General features: G+C 36.8%; 1 protein-coding gene across 3 annotated transcripts in view; it reads right to left on the reverse strand.

Annotated features, from left to right (window-relative positions):
* The window catches only part of LOC149418994 (uncharacterized), a 491,041-nt gene that overhangs the window by 47,893 nt on the left and 420,793 nt on the right, over positions 1-22,355 (reverse strand). For 2 of the 3 annotated variants that reach the window (XM_089637629.1, XM_089637630.1), the window contains one exon: positions 16,456-16,557. In XM_089637629.1, coding sequence (XP_089493755.1) covers positions 16,456-16,557 — 102 coding nt within the window. Of the gene's footprint in view, positions 1-16,451; positions 16,558-22,355 lie in introns of all 3 variants that reach the window. The other variant, XM_089637631.1, reaches the window with a different exon arrangement.

Here is a 22,355-nt window from a genome sequence, read left to right on the forward strand (position 1 = left end):
CAAAGAATAACTTAAATATGTCGATATCCGAATTGATTTTGTTCAACGGCAAGACTGTCCTCCCCATCGGCATCAACATTGGAAAGTTAGTTCTGCAGGCTGGAAGATAAAACAATCTGGGTTATCGGTGATAAAGATAACCATCGGGAATATAGAAATGAATGCAAACCTCAACCACATCGGTCGATGAGCTTAGTATATCAATATTAGATCGCGGACGAAGCTGACCATTGCAGGTAAATAATAAATATCTTTATGAGCGGAGTCACGGCAGCAGCTCAATATTTATTTAGGACTCAAAGAGTCGACTCAAAAAAAGAGTTAAATGTTCAATGTAAAGTTCAATTGAGCCGTGGTAGGTACGGTTTGAATCGTATAAACACGGCTCATTAAAAAGAACTTGATCAATTGTGCGGCTCGTTTATGAACGACTCATCGCTACTCTGACAAGTGAAGTGTAAGACAATTTCTTTAAACTTTTCTAATTTGGTGAGATTTTTTTTGATTAATTTCATAAAAAACTTATTGGTTTAGGTAAAATAGGAATTTTTAGGAGTTTTAGAAAACCTTAAATCCTTGGAAAATATCGGCATCCCTTGTTTTTTTTGACAAAAGAATATTTATTTTCTCTAAAACTTAAACATGAAAGTTAAAAGTAAAGTTTCCTTGGAAAATTTAAACAGCTCAAATGTTATTTCACTACATCCTGTAGTGCAAACGTACAAAATATAACATGTTGTTTTGTAAAACAATGACCAACGAACCAGTGACTTGTGATGTGTAGTTGATAGTTACATAACTGAACTGATTTTTTCCAAACTTTAAGTTAATGTTAAACAAAACACCAACCGTAAAAAAACTGCCTCTTGTATTAAGGAAAATTGTGAAAATATTTATTTATTAACGCCCTTCGCCACTTTAGGCTTTGACATAACGATTATATAATAAATATAAAACAACATAAATGAAAAAGATTTAAAAAATAAAGCATAAAATCCAATTTATTTGCTAAGGTATTATTATACTTTAAAGAACCCAAAGAAGAAAAAAATGATATATTCATGCTTAAGTAAGCAAATACATAAATTATAATTACTCGTTATTCAAATAAACTAAAAAGATTGAAACCAATTTGGCTTTGAATGTGTCAACATTTAAATCGAAAATATCAGCTACATCTATAAGTTCATTGCTCGGTCTATGTATTCCCCGAAACAGAATTCAAAACGAAATTATATATTCCATATACTATGCTTCGGAGGTACACGTAAGGACAGCAAATTTATAGCGTCATGGCAGTCAAATATTGAATTAAAAATTTTATGTAATCAAAGGTGTTTAAATATGTATCTTCATTCAGATAATTTCGTAAATAGTTTACGTTGTAAATTTACACAACTGATTTCATTTAAGGGAATAAAGTGAACAATTATTTTCAATTTTCTCGTTTTGTAAGCATTGAGAGTTAAAATGGAAAGACCAAAGTAATGAATTCTATTCTACCTGACTTCTAACTAGAGATGTGTATAATAATTTAATAGTTTTTAGGTTAATTTAAGTCTCAATATAAAAAATGCACGCCACTCAACGAACCGTAACGGTATCTAACCGAATCTGATTTGACCCAAATGAAAGTAGACATCAATCCATCTATTTCTCATCTTGCTCTGTCCCTTCTTCTATTTATTCCTACTTCATAATGGTGACCAAAGATGCCTTCGATCACAGTTATCTTAGATTCCCGATTAATTCCGCAGGAGAACCGATTGTAAATACATCTCGCCAAGTAATAAACTCGTCCCGGCGGAGTTGCCGAAATCCCAGTGGAGTTGTGGAAAACAGAAACCCTTCAGCTAGTTAACGAGCAGGGTATTCAAAAACTTTCCCGCCCTATTCGGGGATAAGAAAGGTCGGCTAATGGTTGCAAAAGAAGGTTTTGCTTGTATTGGTCTGCGGCGTGTACAACTACTGTACGGCTTTATATCTTTTACAACATTAAAGTTGTACAACTTTAGGGTGTGGAGATGAAATTACATGTTCATAAATTACACAGTAGGTTATAACTAGCGGAAAACAATCTTTGGAAGATACAACACACGAGTAAATTACACACGTTAAAATAAAAGTAGAAGAAATTGCATATGTAATGAATTAACCAGGCGTTATTTCACCGTGTGCATTTGAAAGAATGTATTTTTTTAATGTGTAATTTCAACTTTCTGAAAAAGAAGTATGGTATACACAATTGGCAGATTTCCAAATTGTAGAATAGCAATACATTATTTCGGAGTCCGCTGGAAGGGATGTTGAATGTGATTTGTTATAACAAAGATACACGTTTAATTTCAGACATGTAATTTCTGCCACATGTTATTTCAGTCTGTGATTTTTTTTCCAGACAGCCCACCCTGTTGCACTTTTGTACAACTGTATAGAAGTACAAGTAAACATGGAGGATAGGTGGCAAGTTTCGGAATACCACCCTACTTTCTACTGCCGACTGCCAGTTGCAAAAGTTTCGAAATTCTATGAAACGAAATCAGTAGACTGCTCATAAAACTTTTTCTCTATGAAAACTAACCGAATAATATTTTGTAACGACTAAAGCAACAGGATTTGAATAATATTCTTAATGCTGTAAGACTTTTTCAAATTTATTAGAAAAACTTTTTATTTTATTTTTTTACATAAATCCACGCAGGAAGCCTTGAGGAAAACAATTTCCCTTAAGGCTTATGATCTTTGGGGATGCTGTGTGGAGGGTCTGTTAGAGTACAATCTTGTAGGAGGGAGAAAACACAGAAGCTAATAGGATATTTTCACAATATTTTTTACCGACGAAAAATTATGATATTGATAACATTATATTATTTTATTTTTAAAGTATTATAATGCGTTCCGTTAACTCTTTCTTTAGCCAACGTGTCGAAAAACATTCCAGTGTTCATCATCAGGGCAGATATGTAATAAGGGTGATGTGTGATAAAAACGATGATAATTTTTTATTTATTTTATTTTGACGAATAAATGAGTTGCAAAACCCGCTTCGGAGTTTTTCTTAAAATTGTCTGGAAAACCTTTGTAAAAGTAAAGTACATTTTATACTAAGATTATTATTCTTTTTGTTTGCGATTGATGTTTAGCGAAAAAATAAACAAATATTATGTGTATTTTAAATTTACTCCAAATACTTTTTTATGAATGTATCAAAACCTGCAGAAATTTCCATAACGGGTTTTGCATCTCCACATCTCAAATTCTCTACAATGATTTAAAATGTTCCAAATTTTATTTGCCGTCAAAAAGGCATGTTCGTTTTTTATTTGCGTATATAGCGTTGTTGACGTCACGCCGACTAACCTCGATAACAGCCCTCTTACCAGCCAGTAGTGTTAACTACGTCATAATAAGGTTGTAGCCAGATTGAAATGTTAAGAGATGTGCCGTTTTAAATCGTTTTTATAATCAATAAATAAAAAAAGAAATGATATTATCATAATCATATACAGGGTTTTCCAATAAGAGGTGTTATTTTGTATTTTTAATAGCCCGCTATTTCTGTAGATGTTACTTTTGAAGCTGTAATTTTTTGACATTTGGCAAGTAAAAACTACGCCATTAATAAAAATGGAACGATACACGCTTCAACAACGCATTTAAATTATTAAAATTCACTTGAGTGCATAAAATGCAAATCATCTCGAGTGATGAGGCCCATTTCCACCTCGGTGGCTTCGTCAACAAGCAAAATTGTCACATCTGGGGCTCGGAAAACCCAAGAATTATTGTTGAAAAGCCTCTCTATCCTCAACGTGTGACTGTTTGGTGCGGTTTATAGTCCGGTGGAGTCATTGGACCTTACTTTTTCGAAAATGAGGCTGAAGCAACAGTTACGGTGAATGGATTGCGCTATCGAGAGATGATTAATGATTTTTTTATGGCCGGAATTGGATGATATTGATTTGGACAACGTTTACTTTCAACAAGACGGCGCTACGTGCCACACAAGCAACGAAACGATTGATCTTTTACGATTGAATATCAAAATAACACCTCATATTGGAAAACCCTGTATTTTTAATTAGATGATCAGATTAATGAAAATAAACTTAAAATCTTCCTCACATATAAGCCAAATGAATATTTAATCTTATAAAACATGTGAATGTGGACAAACCAAGGAGTGTGTGCCGAGACAGAGTTTTGTGGCGGTCTATGCTCTCTGAATACCCTTGCGGAGAAACGTGATGATTATTTTTTATGTGAAATCGCACAAGAGTTCCAACTGCTCCCAACCGTCTGGAGCCAGTTAGACTATGCCATCCTCAATTGGGGTATGTGGTGAGGCTAAATTTAGTGGGGAGGGAAAGGAGATGGGGAAAAGGAAGGTGAGGGAGGACCTGGCTACTTACATATTATTATTATCTATTTACACCCAGCTAAAGATCATCTACGTACACATTTTACTAATTCTTGCTGTGCAAGTAGTATGATGTAGTTGAGTTTAATTTTTTTTTAAATAGAGTAGTCGTTGTGCGCCTAGAAAACAATTTCTTACTTATAACAAGGAAAGCGTTGGATCCCCTTAATTGTTTTAAATATTTATATTAATTTTCTTATTCTTTTCTGGGGTAAATTGTACTATTTTGATAAATTTTGCACACGGGCATTAGTATACTTATTGCAACTATAAACATCAACATTTTTCCAAGATAAATGATTTCACCGAAAAAAAGTTTAAGAATTTTAAAAACTAGTTTGTTGACACTTTCCATATTCTTCCATTTTTTATAACCCTTCGGGTCTAGACAAAAAAATACAAAGTCAGTAAGTATTTTCGTTTGAAATTCAATTTCAAATAGTTTCGCTATTTTTACAAACGCAAATAAAAATATAAATATGGTAAACGCAAACATAGCTAAAGTTTATAAATTAGCTTGTCGAAGTTTTATTTCAACATTTTCAATAATACACAATATTTTAAAGTTTATTGCGACTTTGGTTAAATATAAAAATATATTTTTTTATTGGAATAACTTTACATTTTATTCCAATAAAAGGTTACACCCATCAATGTTATATATTATGAACTTTTTAATAATTCAAAAGATAGCAGACAAAAGTGGGAAAAATTAGTTCAAATATAATATTGTTAATTCTGAATTTGAAATATGAGATAGACAAAAATGACATAAAATAATAAGGTTCCGATGACCGAGTGGTTAGAGGCGTTGTCCCTGTAAGACAGAGATCGTGGGTTGGAGTATTTTTTTCTGTGTTTTGTTCTGTTTCACGTTTCCTTTAGATTTATTAGTATTATCTTCTTCTTCAATGATATAAAAATAATTAATTAAAAAATTTTGCAAACTTGATCTAATGAAGGGTTGGCAGTATTCTGCTCCATGGAAATATTTCAAATTATACGGGATCGTCTATGCTAAACTTTTAGATGTAAATAAAAAGCTTGATGTTCTCTCTTTCTTAATTTGTTTATATTATAGTAAAACGTAGTTAGGGCAAGTTTTAAATAAGGTCGGAGTGGTTTCAAACAATAACTGGGTGATGCCTATAATCTACCCGATCAAATGCTATTTCACTTCAAACCTAGAACATCCACAAAAAATAATATATGGAAGCAAAACTGTTAACATAAGAAAATTATATGAATATAACACATGTCTTCTTATATTCAAAATAAATAAAAAACTCATACATACAAATACAGACCTCTTTAAAACGTCCCAAGCACACACACACTTTACACGGCAACACGATAAAATACATTTTAACACCATACATACTCAATATGGCAAGCAATCCATTGGTTACGAGGGGAGCAACATATACAATCGCTTTCCAGACAAAATTAAAAATGAAAAAAGTGTAGGTATATATAAAAAAATGTTTAATTTTATGCTTAATCAACAAAACAATAAAAGTGAATAATTTCGTTATGTAATGTATTTAAGTGAAATGTATTGGTTATTTCTGTCTTGCAACTAAAATAAAGCACAGATGTTACCTTAAAAACAAAAAAATATTAAAACATTCAATGGTTAATAAATATTCCTAATTTCGCTGGGCAGGAAGAGAAATTAAATAAAGCTTGCCCAAATTTTCAAATAATTTACACAAATCCTTCACTTTTTTTGCGGTTTTGTCAAGTCTTTTGTTAAAAAAGGCTTTTCACAACGGATTTGAATGCGGGATTTACGAATTAGGCCAGTTGGCCTCTTTTAATGGCCTGCAAATCCGCAAAAAGTTCGATATTTATTCGAAATTTAAACGTCGGCGCGCAGAAATGGTTAGATTAAAAGCTATTGGAAAGCGCACCAAATGAAATTTGCATATAAATGGCCATTTAACATTTTATTCCGCGGCCGTTGCAATTTATTTATGCCTTTATTTAGAAAGGCGAACCCCATTCGGCCGAAATGCAAATTGATCGCAAAATGATGCCCATGGATTTTAACTTTATCAATTTAATACTTTATTTTTTTACCTTTTTTTATGTAACACCACAAAAGAGCACTCCTGTTTGCACATTGTAAAGACAAGCGAGCTATATCGCCACCAGGTTAGGCAGCGTTTTAAGGCGGATTAAGGTAGGGATTTCAGGTTGGAATTTATTAATGCGGGTCTTGAAGAGGCCCGAATCATATGAAATAGGAAAAATACCGATAGCTTGTTCCACTTCCCGAGGAAGGACGACTTCCAAATCGTACGCTCCAGGAAGATCAAAGGCGCTGGCATGGCGTTTCAAGCCAAGGACATCAAGGGACTGGAAAATATTAAAAAGGCCGAGGCAAAACTCGTGGCAAGTGGTCTAAAGATGATCAACCCTCTTGGCCGTCTTCCGAAAATCGTTATTTATAATGTTCCTAAATGTGAACAATCTGCCGACCAGGAGCTTTTCTCCGAGATCTACGCAAGTAATTTATCTGGCCAGACTTCTTTGTCTTTGGAGGATCACCTTCGGACCATGCGACGAGTTTCGCTCTTCGGAAAACGGGACATCCCCACCATGAATATGGTGGTGACCTGTCATCCAGCTGCTCGAAAGGTCTTACTAGACAGCGGAATGTGCTTCCTTGGGTGGAATGCCTGTCGCACTCGCGATTATACAGGCGTGACCAGATGCTTTAAGTGTCAACAGTATGGTCATATTAGTAAGTCCTGCTCTCAGGAGAAAGAAACTTGTCGCCACTGCGCCGCTGTGGGACACAAACATGAGGATTGCCCCAAGAAGGCACTTCCCGCTGTCTGTGCCACTTGCACCCGTTTTAGGAAGACTGCTGATCATCCTACTGGGGATAGAGACTGTCCTGCACAGCTTGCAGCCATCAATGCACAAGTTAGAATGACAGATTATGGCTCCTGCTAATCTCCTCTCCCTAGGTCAGATTAACTTGCAGCGATCCCGGATGGCCACCCTGGACGCGCAGCGGGTCATGTCTGACCTCAACATTGACATCTTGCTTATTCAGGAGCAGTACACCTGGGAAGGTAAAACACCAATTGAATTTCCGGGAGCGGTACTCGAAGTCGGCTCATCGCCGGGGGCGGGTGTTCTGGTCAATACATCATTGATCAGCCCCCTCCTTCTGGCAGGGCTGTCTAATGAGTACCAAACCTGTGTATGTATTAAATTTGCTGACACTGAGATCTATCTGATCTCAGTCTATTTTAAATGGGGGAATCCGGTAGAACCACATATCCTGAGTTTGACGCGCGCCCTAAACGCGCTTAAAAGTCGTAACGTAGTTATCGGAGGGGACTTTAACGCTCGCTCTCCTCTTTGGTTTGACAATAATAAAAACCATTCAGAACGATCACGGACTGACGCCGTTGAAGACCTTATTGCTGCGCAAGGCCTTTGTATCGTTAACGAACAGAGTTCGTTCTTTACCTTTTCAAACACAATGGGAGAGAGCAACATTGATCTAACTCTTTGCTCTGGATCAGTTGCGGCCATGATATCTAAATGGAGGGTCCATGAATGCGCAATAGTCTCGGATCATAGATTAATCACATTTACAATAGGTGTTAAGAAAACTGAAACTCCGAGATCCTCCTGGAATTTCAACACCTCTAGGGCGAATTGGGATAACTTTGGGGAGGCGCTACGAGATACATTAAGGGATTTTCATCACGTAGCAGCTAGTGATCCGGACAATTTGGGGAACTTTTTCAATTCTGCCGTTGTATCTGCGGCTGATTCTTCTCTGGGCAGATCAAACCCAAAGACGAAAATTAGAACGCCGTGGTGGTCACCTGAGCTGACTTCGCTAAAGGGGGCCTATAAAGGAGCCTATAGGGCCTTGGGACTGTCCAGGAGGGGATGCTGTACGGAGGAGGAGACAGCTACCCTTCAGGCAGCTCTCAGGAGATCCAGGGCAACTTTCAAACAGGCGGTTCTCCTTGCGAAACGAGCTGCTTGGCATGACTGGGTTAATAATGTGGGAAACGCCAACCCGTGGGAAATCCACAGCGCAATTGAAAAATCCGGGAAAGGATCGGATTGGTTTTTGTCTAGTCTCATTGGGATCACAGAAGGTAGGAATGCTGAGACGATAGATGTGGCCTCTACTCTCAATACACTTTTGGGCAAGTTAGTTCCTGTAGAATCAGTAATTGGGGAAAGTGACCACCATAAACAGGTTAGACTCCTGGCACGGCTTCCACCTAGAGACCTCGCCCAAGAGGATAGAGTCATTCCAGTCACTAGAGCAGAAATCGACCTAATAATTAAGGGTTTGGGTCCTAAGAAGGCACCAGGGCATGACAGACTTAATGGCGTGATAGCGAAGCAAGTCTGGATCCACGCTAGGGAGGAGCTCTTCCAAGTGATGGAAACGTGTTTGAGAAGAGGAATTTTCCCTTCTGAATGGAAGAGAGGCGTGCTCAGGGTCATACCAAAGGGGAATGGTAAGCCACTAACTGATGTCAAGGCCTATCGGCCCATCACCTTACTTCCAGTGCTTGGCAAGATCCTGGAAAAACTTATCCGGCATAGGCTACAACAATCACTCTCCCCGTCTAGTGATCTCCAATTTGGCTTCGTCTCCGGTAGATCCACCGTGCACGCCATTTCGTTTGCGCTTAACTGGGTGAAGGTTTGTACAAAGAGGTATGTAGTTGCAATCTTCCTCGATATTACTGGTGCCTTCGACTACGCATGGTGGGACATGATACGTATCAAGGTTAAAAATAGGAACTGCCCAAAAACCCTATTTAAATCAGTAGACAACTATTTATCGGGCCGAACTGTCATTATTTCTCATGGTGACACTGTTATTGAACGCGAGACCGATATGGGGTGTCCTCAAGGCTCCGTCCTAGCTCCTAAATTTTGGAATATAACCTTCGATGACTCCTCTAGGTTACCCTTACCTGAAGGATGTATCATGATCGACTATGCGGATGATAAAATGTATCTTGTCTCTGGGGACAGTAGAAGAGAAGTCGAATGTAAGGCTGGTGAAGGTTTGGACACCCTCCTTAAATGGAGGGAGAGGAATAAAATGACCTTCGCTCCCCAGAAGACTATGGGCCTCCTGATGAAGGGTTCTTTCAATAAGACAAGAAACCCTACCATCCGTATGGGAGACACTAATATCAAATTTGTGGATAACGTTAAATATTTAGGTGTCACTCTAGATCGATCGTCCTCCTTTCTGGCTCATGTCAAAGATGTATCCTGCAGGGCTCAGTCGCTGTTTCTGAAGCTTCGAAGAATCTCCACGGCAGAGTGGGGACTTCGCAGACCGGCTTTGCACGCTCTCTACAAGGAGGTATATGTTGCGCAAGTCGCATATGCCGCCTCTGTTTGGGAGCATCGCCTGGATAACTGTTTAATACTTCTTGCTCTCACTAGGGGTCAGCGCACTCCCCTGCTGGCACTATCTGGGGCATATCGAACCGTTGCTTCGGACGCTTTGCCAATTTTGGCTGGTATATTACCAATCGATCTAGAAATTAGGGAGGTGTTAACGAAGCAGCGATTAATCCGTGGATCCCCGGCCAACCACCTTGGTGTCGTCCTGACACCGGGTGGACCAGGAACTCTCCCAGGACTGCTCCGAACGATGAGGGACCTGTCGCTCAAAGAGTGGCAGGTCCGTTGGGATAGGTCGAGCAAGGGAAGATGGACCTTCTCCTTCTTCCCTTCAGTTAAACTCAGAATGGAAGGGGCCTTCCTCAAACTGGACCATCACGTTACGCAGCTCCTTTCAGGACGTGGGGAATTCAGGGGAAGACTTCACAGCCTTGCCCTGTCCACCCACCCCAATTGCGCTTGTGGCAATAATTACCAGTCGGCCGAGCACATTCTGTGGCACTGTGAGATTTTGAAGGATGCCAGAGACGAAATGATAGACGGTCTGAATGTCCCCATTAGACCGGTGTGGAACACCGATCTTGTTTCTAACAGTGTGAATTTCGAATGTTTGAGGAAGTTTACTAGGATCTGGGTTGAGAGATGGCCTGTGCTTAGAGTCGTTGACTAGTGTAATAATTGGGAACCCCCGGTGTACTGCTCCTGCTCCATGACTTATTATTTTACAACTCTTTCATTATTGTATATGCTATTCTGTTTTTCTTATTTTATTATTCTTATCTTATTTCTTTTTTTTTACTGTACCAGCTGTTGCAGATGATTTCCATTCGTTTATATTTTGTTGTTTTTTTTTTAATTAACTTGTCTTGTACTTTTTAATTCTTATTTTCTGTTTTCTTTTCATATGTTTCTTTTTCCCTGTCTAAGGTTTACACACTGTTTTTCTTTTTACAGACACTGTAAGCACTCTTATATATCTGTGTTTACTAATTATCTCTCTTACTTTACTTTGTTATCTTATTCAATACTTACTGTCCTCTTTACAGACCATGCAGATCTTATTTTTACACCTTTACTTTTGTTTTTACTTATTTACCGTTGCCCTTATGTGGCACTTTTTGGATTGATTATTGTTTTTCATTTTTCCTCTTATTTTCTCTTCTTTTTACATGTATTTTTTCCGGTTCTCTTTTCTTTTTTTTTTAGTAACAGCAACGAGTTTACAGGCGAGAACTGAACTCCGTTGTCTGTTTTGTTTTGTTTATTTTCCCCATTAGGGGTTGGATAACGGGCCTCGTCCCCGCATGCACGACTGGAGCTTCTTATTATTCTTTCTTACCGGGGGACTCCGCCAATCACCTGCGCCACCCCTGATGAGCGTTGGTGGTCAGAGGGGTGACTGTGCGGGCTGGGGTAACCTCCACCCTGCCTCCGACCTCCTGACGCTTCTTTCCCCTAGGTTCTTTAGGGTTTTATCCCTCTTTTTCCAATACTTATCTTCAGGGCACCACCGGGTGGTCGGCTAAGGGGTGTGGAAGTCCTGACCTGCACCAGTCGCCCCAACCACCACCAATTTCTCAACAGGACTGCCAGTCGTGGTTCGGCGAAACTCCCCCTTCACTCTATTGTTTATTTTACTTTTATGTGTTTACAGGTACTGGAGTGTGGGTCCCCTCCACCAACTATCTGCCTGACACTTAATCTTGATTTTTTTGTTGTTTATTTTTCTGTGTTGTCCTTAGTTTAGTACTTGTAAGCGCTTGCATACCGCTTCATAACACCGTATGCGGGGACTTTGAAGGCCTAGCTTCATTTATATAAATTGTAGAGCCTTTTCTTCAAAAAAATTAGATTCATGCGAGAGCTCCGAAGGGGTGACCATAAGTCACCTATACCGGGGTGGGACAGGGTGGGTGTACCTTCAAAGCTTGTTCCACACAAAACGAGTTGAAGAAATGATCGGTTCTCACGAAGCCAACATCAACTGTGAACGTGTGTTCCAATCGTGTCTATCGAGATTCGCGTATCCCTGTGCATCAATACACAGGGGATCAATGCTGCTGACTATTTCAAACAGTTTCCATTGAAATAATTGTATAACAAATAATCTAACATGCCTACATTACGTCTGTGAATTAGAAATGGCAATCTGTTCATTAAAAATTTCTTCAAAATCATTTATTTCAAGGGCGCTGTAAATAATGGTTTATAAATTTGCAATGTACATCGATTATAGAGGCCTCGAAATACCCAGGACTGATAGGAAAAACAATTTTGAAGATATTCATCTAATGACCAAGTATTATCGTTATACTAGTATAGCAATAAAAATAAGAAAACGCCAATATTTTGATCAACAAAAAATACAGAATTACCCGAGTGGAAATCAAGGGAAAGATTGATTAAATACATAGCAGCGAAATATGCCCCAATGACTTCGTAATCTACATTAAGGCGGAGTGAATTATTTATTATTTTTAAAGTTTAGAGTGGAAGATACTCTCAGTATCGCCCTGGTGTAAGACCACCATTCAGAATTGAAACGTTGCTTGAAATGGCTTTAGCCGTGTTTGGTGACCAGATCTGAATAGCCAGGTACTTCCTCACCTTCCTCTTCCCCATCTCCCTCCCCTCCCCAATACCCTCAGCCTCACAACATACCCCAATTGGGGATGCCATAGTCTCACTGGCTCCAGACGGGAGCAGTTGGGACTCTTGTGCGGTAATACTGTAAAAAAAAAAAAAAAAAGTTTAAAAATCTCCGTACATTTAATCAATGACTATAAGAAAAAACAAAAAATCTCTGTATATTTAATCATTGACTATAAGAAAAAACACAAAATATCCGTACATTTAATCAATGATTAAGAAAAAATACAAAATCTCCGTACATTTAATCAATGACTATAAGAAAAAACATAAAATCTCTGTACATTGACTATAGGAAAAAACACAAAATCTCCGTACATTAATCAATGACTATGAAAAAACACAAAAATTTATTGACCTGCGATGACACCTTCAGGTGGCGCGGTTAACCTTAAATAAAACAAAAAACATGTTATTTGATTTGGGACGCGGATATGGGTATCGCCGCCCCGGGAACCATTTATTGGGCTACCAGCAGCTCTGCCATAGGTCACCTCAAGTGTTTCGCTACGTTTCGTGACTTAGCAGGGGTTCTCGGGTTCATGGTGGGTGAGGATTGTCTAGGTATTGGTGGCGGACGCGTCTGCACATCTGCTGTGTGGCGGGTCGGATTTGACTGGTAGAGGAAGATCTCTTTACCTCACCAGCAGGACTCTCTCGACCTATCGCTTTGCACCGCAGTGGAAGGGATGGATTCAAACGTCAGTCACTACTGGATACACTGACCTGCAGATTCCTACCCACCCGTCATACAGTTTTACTTCCCAGATCTTCCTCTCCCTCCTTTCCTTAAAAAACCCTCGCACAGCATCCCCAAAGACGAAACTCTACACAGGGCCTCCTGTGTACAGTTAATGTAAAAAATATATATTATTTGGGCTCCACGCAAGCGCAATTCAGATAACGTTCAATTATTATTATTTAAGTTGTCACGTGTTCGAATATTGATTCTCGTTTTTTTAAATCTTTCCATTAACTTACGTTAAAACGACTTACGACAGCAATATAAGCTTTTTACACACTTTTTCTATTTATTAATATTTCTCAAATGTCTCTAATCGAGGCACTTTTTTCCACTATGCACAATAGAACGTTTTTCTTCCACAATTGGCACTTATCACAATAAGTCATATATAAGGCTCTATTTAAACTGTTTTGGTTCACTAAACAGAGGACACGATAAATCGTGTCTTGTGTTGGGCATATTTTAGTGTAGTGTTCGTACAAACAGGTCTCCAAATCGTCGGAAGGAGTTTAAAAATAAATGGTTCTTTTAGATTAATCAGGGATTTATTAATACTCCGCGTATTATAAAGATGACTCGATAGTCGACATAACTAGAAGCTGGCTAATTGGAATCTGAAACGGTAAGTTTCTCTGGGAGCCTTCCCACTGGCCCTGGCGACTACTGGCCTCTGGTTCCATCTTACGGACTTCCACGCAAGCTCTATCTATGCACTGCCATCTGTGCGTGCATCCATGAAGTTCTTACTTCTCAACATTTAGTAAATAAGTGTGGCAGCAAGAAATCGATGCGCAGGAGTGATTTTGAGTTTCACGCGCTTCGCGCCTATGACAATTTGCTACTGTTTTTTTTTGACGGAAGGCTCTAGAAAGAGTTGCAAGTGTTAGAAAGAATAGTCTTAATACGTGCCACCACAAATAATAATAATTATAAAATTTAATTAGATTTCCCTCTGTGCAGAGCTATAGTAACACATAAAAAAGTTTTTTTTTGTAAATTAAAGTTTAAACGCGCCACCTGAAGATTTCATAGTCGATCAATAAAATGTTTTTTCTCCTATAGTATAAGGTTAATGACCCTCAGAGGTTTTTAAATTTAAAACTTTAAATTCATTCCGCCTTAATCTACACGAAGGAAGAAAAAAAACAGGATTGCAGGCCCTTAAATAATGAATTAATAGATTTTCCGGTAAATTTTTATTAAAATACGAATATATTATCAATTATCAAGAACATATTTCTCATATTATTCTCCATGGGACTTTTAGATGTTTCCACCTTTACTGCAACTGTGGAATAGCTAAAATTAAATTATAACGTCATTTACTGCTTCCTCAATATTATGCATGATGAAATCCACTTTAAATTTGGCCAGGTCTGTACGTTATATATATTAATTTGAAACTTCTCCATTCGACCTCACCGACTTTACTGACCATTTGAATTAATTTCAAACATTATTATGTAAAACTATAAACTATTCTCATTTCGCACAAACTCTTATTAAAATTTGAGCCATGTTATTTTATAGTAGGTATTACAAGATATTATGTTCAGTTAGATGGCAGGGATATCCAATTATGTAAATTTGAATTACACTGTTAGAACTCGGCCGTAGTTTAAAATAATAATAAAAAAAAATTCGCTAGGGAGAAAAAAATTCAGGCATTTAAAATTAATATTTAATTTATTCTGAATTCCACTCCTTCGATCATAGAATAATAGTATCACCCTGGTGAAATACAACCATTCAGAATCGAATAGTTGCTTGTAATGACTTTAGCCGTGTTCGGTGACTAGATATGATTATCCGGGAACGTCCCAACCTTCTTCCCCTCCCCACTACCTTCAGCTTTATTACATAACCCTACTGGGGATACCATAGTCTCACTGGCTCCGTACAGTCGGTGTAGTTGAGACTTTTGTGCGGTATTGTCTCGAAATAGTCATTTAGTCATATTCATTTGTATGTATATATATATATATACGCACGTGGGGCTCTTAGACAACAAAAGAGTGCTCTTATCTATAGTATGAACTAACAACATTCGTAAAAATAATTAAATTTTTAGGAAAATAATTAAAACGAATCAGTGAAAAAGATAGAAAAAATCAATAATTGATTATCAACAAAAAAACAACATGACACATTATTAGTACGACGATTAGCACGGTTGATCAATAAAACCCTATGCAAATACGATATTGAATAAATCTGTTAGCAATGATCAGTAGGAAATGTTTTAGAGCACGGTCTGCGTATGATTCCAACAGCCGCTAGACAAAAGCCGCCGCTTTTAACAAGTACCGGTTAACTGTCCATATACACAACTTTTTGAATAATGTCGTTTATTACGCAAAGTAACTGGCTTATTTAATGAATCGAGGTGAATCTACAAAGCTGTTAGAGTTGAAAGAAATTGTACACGCGATCCATTTAATCTAAAACGCCATAAATCGATTCTGTTCAAACTTGGAGAAACGAAAGTTGTTCAAGTATCACTAGTTTTGACTAAAAATCTCAATCCCGTTTTAGTATCAACAATAACATACGGACTACTTTCAATTCGACGTGTGTTTGTCGATTAATCGGTATTTTAAAATTTTACATAACTGTTTGACTTTTAGGAATGTCAATCCGTTATCATATCCATAAGTGTTACCATCGTATAACGATTTATTATTTATTTCGTGTCAACATTGGTTCGGCGGGCTTTTTAGGCTCATGGACTGGCCATTGACAGCGCAACCGTGCTAGGGATATCGATATAAAATCGTCGGAAATTGAGTCAATATTGTCATAAGTTTTTGGTCGTGCTAGATCCCCAAAAAAATATGTGGAACTTAAAATATTCTACACGTTTTTAGAGTATCATAAAAAACACTATTTTCGGTTGTTTGCCTGTATGTAACTCTGGTTCAATTAACTGTAGAACTTGAATTTGCTTTGAATTGAGAGTCATTTCCAAATATTAAGTGTTTATTTGAAGGATTCCCTCAAGCGATAAAGTACCGATCTAAAACATTATTTTAATAGCAATTTTCAAAAATCGGAACTCTTTTGTCGAGAATTCAGACTATCAGCGATTTTTCACGGGTCTGCGCTAGAATATTCTATTTGTGAAAATTCACTGTTATACCACCGCGCTGTTGAATTACGTTTCATTAAATAATGCATGACCTCAGCATCAAAGCCCATACAATATTCATAAGAAATTACCTACCGGATATTTGTAAGAGCGGCTCTTTGATGTTCTTCTCCTGGATCCTGTCATAAAAATCCTCTTCGGTTTTCGGGGTCCTCTCCAGTCTCCCGCACCCACTTCCTGTGAAGAAGAAGAGAAATGGGAAGAATGAATACTTCAGTAATTGGCATTCATAATTCAAGCGGACTATCCCGGGAAGTTGACATATTCCTATTAAAAATATGATTAACGGAGGCTATTTTTCTCCGTATATTAGATTTTTGTTTCAGCTCCGACAGAAGATCTCTCTTTGAGTGTTATTTATGAGGATTATTTCAAACTGTAATAATTACTTGGTAATTATTACATGATTAGGCACTTTTGGCGACACTTTTATGTATATGTAACATTATTAATTACGCTGGAGACTACGTTTTTGTTTTAGGAATGTTGTCAATTTACTATCATAAAATCGTGGGTTAATATACAAAATACCTTCACATTATTTAATAATGCGATACTTAATTAATCAACTATAAATAAAATGTAATTATTTATATAAAGTTACATATAAAAAGTGAGTTCTGAAGAAGAAAAAATTCTCGAATATTTACACAGAGAAAATGTATAAAAAATCTCCTCAAATAATTGGAAATCCGGTTAAAAATGGGATTGCAGCTGGTTCCTGAAATTTTTAGTAAATTGCTAATACATCCGAACACATTTTTATGCACTTGCATTTGCCTTGGCAAAAATATTAGGATTTTTATGAACAAGCATTCTGACATCGTATTTTACTGAAGGTTAAAAAGGAAACCAAGTAACTCATTTGTTAAGAGTCTGCAATCCCGTTTTTAACCGGATCAGCAATAATTTGAAGAGATTTTTAATAAATTAGCGATACTCAATTTTCTCCACGTACGGTAAAGATATTTCCACAGCTTTGCCTACTCGTATTTGGAATATTGTAACCAACACAAATATATTTGGATCGCTAGGGTAATGTCTATAAAGAGCTATGAAGATGTAAAATATCATGTTCACGGGAAAAATATGATTAAATACCATTTTCTTCTGTAGGAAGAAATATTAAAAGGTTCAAAGTTACACAATGTTTTGTTCTTATAATTTCCATAACATACGGAGAAAAAAGAAAATTGCTAATTTATTAAAAATCTTTTCTAATTATTGGTAATCTGGTAAAAAACGGGATTGCAGGCCGTTTCCTGATAAACTTTTAGTAAATTCCTTACGTGTACATTTTAGTACGTGTTCCGACATCGCGATAACGCATTCGTATTTTAGTACAAGTGAGTGCAGGAAACCTATCAATTCATTCGTTAAAGGCCTACAATCTGGTTTTAACCGGATTACGAATAATTTAAAGAGCTTCTTAATAAACTAGCAATGTTTTATATCAGTAAGTTTTCTCAATGGAATATTGATTTTGTGTTTGTCATAACCCAACATCTTTGTGGCTATTTTTTGCAATATAAGCATCACATTTCAAACAAACGTAATACACATAATTCCCAATTCATTAACAATAATTTATAATACATTGCTAACATTGTACAAAATATGCTGACATTCATCATTTACAAAACGGCTACAAATAAACAAAAAAATTATAAAATTGAAATAACTACGTAAATGCATAGATGTGTAATAAACTAATAATATATATTAAACTTGGGTGAGACCAGGTGGTTGATAATTCAGTGATTGTAGTACCATGGAGTAAAAAATAATAAAGGAAAGTCGTTTTAAGAAAAGCCCGTTGAATAATTAAACAGACGAGGACGGATGAAGCACCGGTCCGAGGTGTGACTTGAATCTGATAGATGGGCGAATAGATTGCTTTTTTATTAGGTACTTACTCAGTATTTTATCAGAATAGAGATAATTCTGCGTTATTACGCAAGTATTGCATCTGAAAATGCTTCTAAATTACAGCTTCAGCTGAGCATGAATTATGGACTGTAAATTAATTAAAAACGATACGAAATGAATGATGTTTGTTGGAATTGGGTGATCATACGTGTAAGGATCAACAAAGCATGACCAATCACTTACCAAAAAGCAGCACACAACACAATATAATGAGTTCCACCGCGCTACTTCGAGGTAATATTGCCACAACATAACGAATGATATTATGCAATTTCAAATCTTCAGATTTTCAAAGATTATGTACACGGTAGCCACAAACAACTTACTTCAAGTATTTAAATTCTTCTTCTGTTTTTTTCCAAACAAATGCAATCGAATTTTAATGTTCTTGCTATTGTTCTAAATTTTAAATACTTTTCCAGCAAGGTTGGTTTGGTTGGAGATATTTATTTAATTATTTATTATTACACGCCCTAATGGACTTTTACACACTACAAAGTTTAATAGTAGAAAACAATAAATGAAACATAATACAACGAAAAAAGAAAAAAATATTAAATGTTACAACAAAAGCATATAATAAAATAAGATACATAGGAAGAGATATGTAAAAAAGATAAGATAAAGATATATAAAGATACATAAAGGAGATATGTAGGAACTGGATAAAGACATTCAAGTAGGAAACCAAACCGCAAGAAACTAGTGTAAAATATATAATGTGACTAAGAACTCTTAACTTCAATTAACAAAAATCTCATTTTCCAATTTGTGTGGAGGGTTTGGGAAACGAGAACCATTTATTGGGTAACCAACACCTCTGCCATGGGTTAACCTTCTTTTTGACGCTACGTTTGTTGATTTAGCAGGGTTTCCCGGGTTTATTTCGGGTGAGGTGTGTTCAGGATGCGCCTGCCCAACAACTACGCGGCGTGCCAGATCGGGAGAGGCTGGTTTTGGGAGACCTCTCCAACTGGTCTCTCTACCCATCGCTTAGCGCCGCAGTAGAAAGATTATATTTATATGTCCGTCAGTCCTGGACACACTGATCACCAGATCACTACCCAACCCTCATAGATTTTACCTTCCCTGAACTTCCTTTCCTTCTTTTCCTTAAAAATAACCCTTCACACAAACCTCCATCCCAAAATATGACATAGCCTCTGTGTGGGGTTAGTGTAAAAAAATAAATAAAAATAACATGTAACTTTCAGAACTCACGTCGCTACATACTTACTTCCGTCATAAGCAAAAGAGTAGCTGAGATTTTTTAATGGTCACATTCTGACATATGTTTATATAATTATTATAATAAAAAGCATATAAGAATGTACCCATTGAAAATTTCCAGCTGCCTTTTGGCTTATGACGGCAGAAAACGATTTTATAAGTTATGGGCGGTAGTGAAAAAAGTCCTTAACAAAAATGTTGCTTAAAAGATTATTGAATTTTGGTTTCATTATTTTTTGTTGTTTCACAACTAATTAGAAATGATAAACAGTAGATAAATTTAGCACGTTTCGGAGTGGAAGCTATTCACCATATCACCCTGGTGAAAGACTACCATTGAAATGAATTTAGACGTGTTTGGTGACCAGATCTGAATAGCCTATCTTCTTCCCCTCCCCGCTACCTATAGTTTCATAAAATCCCCGAATTGGGGATGCCATAGTGTCACTGGTTCCAGATGGTTAGGAACAGCTGGGACTTTTCTGCGATATTCGAAAGTTATGAAATCAAGTGCCGTTTTGAAAATTCGCGTGCCTATCATACGATGTTTGAATCAAACGGAAGATACTTGCAAAAAGCTTTACATTTTTCATGTTGCTAGAGTCGCGTTTTCCTAAGTTCGTCTCGCACGAAAATGTGAGACCAGTATTGTTTGATGAATAGAAAAGCTAGAGAAAGCGGAGTGACTCTTCACTGAAACTGATTTGGCGACTAATTAAGACGCCATGGCACGTTCTCACAAGGGGTGGCAATTTCATTTCCAGCATCATCAACAGAATCTAGAGCGAAACTTAAAACTGATCTCTTCGGAAAATCGTATCGAAGGAAAAATAAATTCTTAATTATTTAATTTGTTTTAGTTTAATACGCACCAGATGATTAATGGCTATCGATTTAAACATATCCATTATCTAAAATCAACAATAGTCTTCAACTATTATTATAAATAAATTGCCAAAAAACTTAATATAACTCACTTGAAACATAAAAGTTAATCGAAATAACTTAATTGTTATATTGAGATAACTCTCACTTTAAATATTTGAATAGAATTAGGCCATTAAGTAAAGTCACTTTATTTTTGTAAGAACTGCCTTACGCCAGGGGGCTATCTATTTTCTATCGCTGTATTTTGTTACCAGACGTCGTTTGGCCGGCATTTTGGGAAAGCTACGATCTAATAAGCGTAAAAAGGGCTGTGTCCTGTTGTGATGTGAAAAAATACTATCGCAGAATCAAGCAGCGAGACGTAGTTTTGCTGCAAAGCAATGTCAATTTTCAAACATTTTCTAATATTTTTTTTTATAAGTTTTGTATAAATATCATTTTATATATCGCATAAGCATAAAAAAATCTGTACTTAATATACTAGCAGTAACAAAGCTTGCCGTTTAACTTCTGAAATAAAGTTAGTAGCTAACAAAGTTAATAAAGAGGAGGGGGCCTAAATTAGATCCTTGGGTTACACCTGCTGGAACAAAAAATTGAATAGATGTGAATTCTCCGAATTATGACAAACTGTTTTCTGTCTGAAAGATAGAACAACAGAATAGATCAGCAGTCGTGAAGTTCAAAGTAGGATGCTGAGGTTATTCAGCCAATCGACGGCTTCTGGAGTCACTTGTTTTATCACAGATGTGCCTATAAGAAACAGGTGAAGGGAATTTTTTTCTGTTGTTCATTTTTTTTTTGCCTACGTCTTCCGAGATAGAGTGAATTCTGACAGTTAAATAATTGGTTCGACAGCGAGATACTTGTTTATAACTTCCGGATTAATAACCTTTTGAACATAGCCGATATGATTTCAGTAAAAATTTCTTGAAAAATGGTTCTGTCAAAAAAACTACAATGATAATACGTATATATTATCTACACTCTTTAGCGAAGTGCGAAAAACCAGTTTTTAAATGTGATCATTTTTGACACAGCCAAGTGATTTAGTCAATAATTACGAATTTGAATTTTATTAATAAACAGCTTATGTTCGAAAATAAGAAGGTCAAAATAAGTTCTTACTTTGGCTATTTATGTCTCTTTTCCAAAAAATCTGCAGAAAGACGGTCAATTCAACAAAAAAAATGTATGCATTTAGTCCTTACTACATTATATGATATTTTTAAAATAAAAAAGATTCATAAAAAAGAATCGCCGTCAAATGTAACACATCTTTTTATTCTTCCATCATGAGACGAACCATAGAATACTTAACAGGGAAGACGTGTTCGGGGCCCTTTGTTTATGGGCCCCGTTCAAACACCTTTAATGGCCGCCGTCACAGGTGATTGGTGGCGCTCTATTGTTTTTACGCGCGCAGTGATGGCCGCCATTACGAGGCCGATTAAAATGACGAGTCTCGTGAATTGCCGAAAGACGATCTTTGTGCTACATCAGGTCAGATTCTTCTTGTAAAATGCCCGCCTTAATCTTCAATATGGCGTCCGTTAAAAATTTGAATGAAGATCCTCATGAATTACCGAAGTATGGACCTTATGCTACTTCAGGTCAGATTCGTCTTGTTAAATGGCCACTTTAAACTAAAAATATGGCGTCAGTTAAAATAATGCTCCCAAAATATGTGTCCCAGAGCGGCGATTAATTTTAACTTTATATTGGATATAAAATAATATCTCTGATCAGGTGAAATAAACGCACGAATTTGTTGTTGTGAAAACATTTTTTTTTATATTAACACACAGGAGGCCCTGAAGAAAATAATTTCCCTCAGGGCCTATGTCATCTTTGGGGATGCTGTGGGGAGGGTCTTTTTGTGGAGAGGAAGGAGTGAACATGGGTCTTGAAGAGTCCCATGTTGTAGG

The sequence above is a fragment of the Hesperophylax consimilis genome, chromosome 12 (assembly GCF_061612785.1).
Source record: "Hesperophylax consimilis isolate HC1 chromosome 12, BYU_Hcon_1.0, whole genome shotgun sequence".
In the NCBI taxonomy this organism is placed as follows: domain Eukaryota; kingdom Metazoa; phylum Arthropoda; class Insecta; order Trichoptera; family Limnephilidae; genus Hesperophylax; species Hesperophylax consimilis.